The following is a 5,476-nucleotide window of genomic DNA, read 5'->3' as shown; positions in this document are numbered from 1 at the left end:
GCGCCCCGGAGCCGCAGCTCCCGGCCCGGCCGGGACCCCGCGGGCCGTCCGCGGCCCCGGGGCCTGCGCGCCGCTCCTCTCCCCGCCGCATCGCCCCGCTCCTTCGCCGCGCCCGCGGGCAAGGAAAAGTTGGCATTTACTCTTGTCTGGTTTGGGGGCTGTAAAACGCAGGACACCACATTGCAGTCTAAATTCACATTTCAAAGGGTTGACATAAAACTCATTAATAGAAGGCTGGATTTTGCAAACAACGCCTAGAATGTTTGTTAAATATTCGGTGGAATGTTTAGGGGGACTTTAACAGGCTATTGAAAAAAAAATCTGACAAGTATCCCATTTTCGAGCTATGAATCATGCTCAAGAGCACAAGAACTTAGGAGATGCGTGTGACCAAGATTAGCAGGAACAGCTCTCCTCATTAAAAAAAAAAAAAAAGGAAAAAAAAAAAAAGATAAATCAAACCCTCGTTTCATCACAGGAAACATTCGGGTGTTTCTCCGAGAGATGAAACTGGTATTCCCAGGGTCTAAACACTAGATGATGTAGGTGAAAAAAAATCACGGCGAGAAAAAAGGTTGGGCAGCTATCGAAGCGCACTCCAGAGATGCTAACGACAAAGGATTTATCTTCGTTTAAATGGTTGCCATCAGCGTCATTATTACTAGCAAAGTTCCCACTGAAGGGAGACTTTCCGACTGTCACGCCTGCCGAGCGCGGCAGCCCGTGTCTCCAGCAGCGCGGCGGAGCTTCGCCCCGCGGCACCCGGCAAAGAGCGGAGGGATGAGCTAACTGAGCCACAGGTAACTTTGGAGAGAGGGTGTTAGGGTGATGTTTCTGATAGGTCGGAACCTGTAGGCAATAACCCCCATCCATCATTTAATTCTATGATTATTTTTTAATTTTCAAATGCTTAGGTTTTATTGGTGGTGGGGAGGAAAGAAGCAAAGGGCTGGAGTGGAACCTGCCTGGAGAATTAAATGGATGCCCACGGAGTGTTTTAAATCACGAATGTATTTAATGTTCTCCGCTTATTTCCTTCCCCTATCATACTGTAAAACAGTCAGTATTTTCCCAGAGGGAAGAAAATTCCCGGGCTAGCTATGTCGATAAGCAGGATTATAGAAAGTAAAAATGAGATCATATTTAAGGACGCAAAGACAAAGATAATAGAGTTGTAATATGCTACATTGTAACAAATATTTTCATCTCCGGGTAACTACTGTAGGTACACTTGAATCTGGGCAGCAGACTTGTAAAGTCTGGGCATAAGGTTCGCGCGTGTCAGGGGGTGCGTGGGGGTGTCAGTGTAAATTCCTAAATAAAAGTACAAAGTGATCTGGAAATGGGAGGGAAAAGTAAAGAGATATCAGCGGCAGGAGGTTCTCGATCTTCTGGTCCTATCGAGCATTTCCTTGCCTTGTGATCTAAAATTCGCCTCAGAAATAATAATAAAGAAAAGTATTATCTAATATTTAGCATGTAGTTCTGTCCGAGGACAAATGAGAAAGAAGCTGCATCATTAGGACCTAAAAGGCAACAAAACAAAAATCAGAGCATAATGATGCACCTAAATGAAGGGGGAAATGTTGCACAGCTCATTTTATTAATCAGACTGTCAATTCCACCCCAGAGGCCAAACCCCAGAGCAATTCAAGCAGGATCTGATCAAGCTAAGGACAGGAGCTTTACTCCTCACTTCTTGTCTTTCTTTCTTTCCACCTGGATATATTTGTCTGCTCTGAAGCCGCCTTCATTATCCACTGACAGGAGCTTGTATTTATTTGCTTATAAACCTGTTACAATAAATGATTATTCGAACAGCGTCATTCGTACCTTAATGACGAGCACCACTTTTTGATGAATGACATTTCGGGCTAGAAAGGATGTATGGGTCATTTTGACCAGTCATTCCCTCGCTTTGGCATCCCACAATTTTTACACCTCCCTCAAAAACAGATAATAATATTTAGAGACACTTGCCGGGCTGAATGTGAATTAGCCCCTGCTGCAGCTCATCATTAGTACAGGACCAGCCCTGCAACTTTGACATTTTTTATAAAGCTGAGATGATGGAAAGAATAAGAAAAGAGATGATCCTGATGGAGAGAGGGCTGCACAGCCCTACAGCTGGCAAAAGGCTCTCGAATTTGTCAGACTCAGCTGGAAATGCGGTGTTGGAGGCCCTTGAAAATTCTCCGCACAGTGGTCGCCTCAGCCCGAGACTGACTGCCGCCTCCCTGCACAGCGCTATAGGGGACATCTCCGCCAAAGGCAAATTTGAAATAGACACTTTATTCAATCTCCAGCATCCGAGCAGTGAAAGCACCGTGTCCTCCGAAATCCCGCCGTCGGAAAGCAGGAAGAAAATCAGCCTTTATTCCGAAGTTGCTCAAGAGGCAGATATGAACAGTGATGTGGAGGTGGGCTGCTCCGCGCTCCGCTCCCCGGCCAGCCTGACTTCCTCCCAGCTGAAGGAAAACAGTAACAAAGGTAACTCTTCCTTTATCATCTTCATCTAAGCCCCGCGCTTTGCCAACCGGCTTTAAAAACCAGAGGAAACCCACTGCCACCGCCAAAGTTGCTGGCCTCTGCATCAGCGCTCTCTCTTCTGCGAAGACAGAGCTCCAGGCTGTAAAATATTATTACAATTACGGCGTTACCCCAATAGCCGAGATACACTGTCCGGGCAGCGCCTGTGCCGGTGCCTTCGTGTGTGTGCGTGCATGCCCAAATCCATTGATATGTAGATATATATCCAGAATATAGGTGGGCACAAATATCCACCCACCTATATTTAGGCAAAGCTTTCTCCGTGTATTTCCCCGAGCTCTTGGAGCTCTCGGCGTCTCTTGAGCAGTATATGAGTGTATATACATAGATTAAATTAGAGAGAGAGAGAGAGAGAGAGACGGGGGAATGCGAGGAAACTGCCCGCATTTGACTGTGTGTGTCCCTCTCTGTATATGCAACGTGCTGTCTGTGTCCACCTCGGGCTAATTTGGCATTGTTCACTTTTCCTCTGCTTCTAAGAGGCGTTTTGAAACAGCCTCGTATCCTTCCCCGTTCTTAGCGGGGCACGGTGATGTACGGTGGTTGTTACTGTTGCTGGAGGTGGAGGTTGTTATTACTGGGGAGGTGTAGGGAGATGAACGGTGGATTTCCTAGTCGCCACACTGCATGCCTTTTTCGTCAAATGTGCCCGAGAAAGGAAGGGATGCTCGACGTAACCCTAGAGAAAAAAAAAAAAAAGGGGGGGGGGGAAAGGTTTTATTGCTGCTTTTATTTTGTATGTCTCAAATGAAACTAAAGAACGGCAGCCGAAGAGGAACAGGCTAGCGCCGAGCCCGGGCCCCGAGCCACGGCCCGTTCCCTCGCCCGCTCTCCCCTGAGCTCGGCTGCCCTGCAGTCTGCAAGCCCGCCCCATGTGAAAATAAAGCAGTTACGAAGGATTAAAAAACCCCAACCCAACCAACCAACCAAACAATAACCGTCGAGCAACCTCCAAATCCAAATGTATCGATTCTGTTAGCGGCAGGGATTTGTAAGAATGACAGCTGGCCTTGTGCGTAGCGGGCCCGGTCCGGCCTGGCCGGGAGGATTGAGGGTCCGCCGAGTCGCCCGCTCTCACCACCGTGCCCTCACCCCGCAGGCTACGCGGAGAGCAGCCCGACGCCCAGCGCCCCCGCCGCCGCCGCCGCCCCCGCCGCCGGTATCGGCAGCCTGCACGGCGGCGGCGCGCTGGGCGGCTCGGCGGCGGGGGCCGACCAGGTGCGCCGCTACCGCACCGCCTTCACCCGGGAGCAGATCGCCCGCCTGGAGAAGGAGTTTTACCGCGAGAACTACGTGTCGCGGCCTCGGCGCTGCGAGCTGGCCGCCGCCCTCAATCTTCCCGAAACCACCATCAAGGTACGCCGCCTTCCGCGCCCACCGACCCGCGGCTGCCCCGAGCACCCCGGGCCGCGGCCGGCTGGGCTCTCCGCTTGAAGGGCTCGCGAGGCCCACGTCTATGAGCGCCACTCGTGCTTTTCTGCATCTAACACTTTTCATTTGCTTTTTAAAAAGTTGCTGTTATTACTGTCGTTTTTATTTTCCTCGTCAGTTTTTTATCGCGTTAGCCTATTTCCTAAAGGGAAGAGGGGAGAGAATAAACGCAGGGGGAATGAATGAGCGTCAGTACCGCGAAGGCAGAGTCCTGAGTGGGGAGGACGGGACGATTCGAAGGGAAACATTTATTCGGATCGAAGGGGTCCCTCTCGAGGGAGGGCCGTACCGACCTCTCCCCTCGGGCAAGGTCACGGGAGATTGCTCCGGGAGGGAGAGGGGTCGCCTAGAAGCGTTAGCAGTATGATTTGGTGGGTGCCCGCCGGTGTCCGCGGGAAGGGGTGCGGCGGGGCGCGGAGTGGAGCGGAGCTGAGGCCGCGCTGTGCTTGTATCCCCGCAGGTGTGGTTCCAGAACCGGCGGATGAAGGACAAGCGGCAGCGCCTGGCCATGTCCTGGCCCCACCCGGCCGACCCCAGCTTCTACACCTACATGATGACCCACGCGGCGGCCACGGGCAGTCTGCCCTACCCTTTCCATTCCCACGTCCCGCTCCACTACTACCCGCACGTCGGGGTCACGGCTGCCGCCGCCGCCGCCGCCGCCTCGGGGGCCGCCGCCGCACCCTTCGCCACCTCCATCCGCCCGCTGGACACTTTCCGCGCCCTCTCGCACCCCTACTCCCGCCCGGAGCTGCTCTGCAGTTTCCGACACCCCGGCCTCTACCAGACGCCGGCCGCCGCCGGCCTCAACAGCAGCGCGGCCGCCTCGGCAGCGGCGGCGGCGGCGGCGGCGGCAGCGGCGGCGGCGGGCTCGGGGCCGCCGGGGGGCTCGGCTCCCTGCTCCTGCCTCAGCTGCCACAGCAGCCAGACGGCGGCGGCGGCGGCGGCGGCGGCCTCGGCGCTGGGCTCGCGGGGCGGCGCGGCCGCCGACTTTCCGTGCACGGCGGCGGGGCAGCGCTCCGAGAGCGGCTTCCTGCCCTACTCGGCCGCCGTGCTCAGCAAGGCCGCGGTCGCCTCGCCGGACCAGCGGGAGGAGGCGCCGCTCACCAGATAACTACCCTGGCCCGAGCCCGGGGCTGTTTTGTAGAGGGAGTCGCGAGGGGATGGGGGGGAGGGGGGGTCGGGGCGGGGGGCGCCCCCGCATTCGGCCAAAAAGTTGTGTCTATTTTTTTATTGCTGACCGCCCCGCCGCTGTGGGGCGCGGGACCGGCGGGGAGGGCGCTCCGCGGCTCCTGCGCCCCGCGGAGGCGGCCCCGCGGTGCTCGCTGCCGGGCGCTCCGCGCTTCGCGGGGTGCAGACAGCCGGGCCGGCGGGGGCAGGGAGGGGCAGCCGGCGGAAGGGAATGTGTTCCTGGCCTTATTTTTTTTTTTTTTTTAAATTTTTGTTATTATTATTTCGGTTTGAGTTGGAGTGAATGGGAAAATGTCTCGAGTAT

General features: G+C 54.9%; 1 protein-coding gene across 1 annotated transcript; it reads left to right on the top strand.

Moving 5' to 3' along the window:
• The first annotated feature begins 1,883 nt into the window (after nt 1–1,883).
• Nucleotides 1,884–5,095, top strand: EVX2 (even-skipped homeobox 2). Its single transcript, XM_030278456.4, has 3 exons — nt 1,884–2,490; nt 3,650–3,906; nt 4,442–5,095. Exons 1-3 carry the CDS (start codon nt 2,067–2,069, stop codon nt 5,093–5,095), a joined length of 1,335 nt encoding a protein of 444 aa, XP_030134316.1. The 5' UTR covers nt 1,884–2,066.
• The last annotated feature ends 381 nt before the right edge of the window (nt 5,096–5,476 follow it).

The sequence above is a fragment of the Taeniopygia guttata genome, chromosome 7 (genome assembly GCF_048771995.1).
Source record: "Taeniopygia guttata chromosome 7, bTaeGut7.mat, whole genome shotgun sequence".
NCBI classification, from domain to species: Eukaryota; Metazoa; Chordata; class Aves; order Passeriformes; family Estrildidae; genus Taeniopygia; species Taeniopygia guttata.
The sequence above is the reverse complement of the archived record's forward strand: the minus strand, read 5'-3'. Positions and strand labels throughout refer to the sequence as shown.

Bases quoted from the DNA above. Each gene is read 5' to 3' on its own strand.
- EVX2 (XM_030278456.4), top strand. From the start codon at position 2,067: ATGATGGAAAGAATAAGAAAAGAGATGATCCTGATGGAGAGAGGGCTG. The intron at 2,491-3,649 runs GTAACTCTTCCT...CTCACCCCGCAG, and splicing joins GAAGGAAAACAGTAACAAAG to GCTACGCGGAGAGCAGCCCG. The intron at 3,907-4,441 runs GTACGCCGCCTT...GTATCCCCGCAG, and splicing joins TTCCCGAAACCACCATCAAG to GTGTGGTTCCAGAACCGGCG.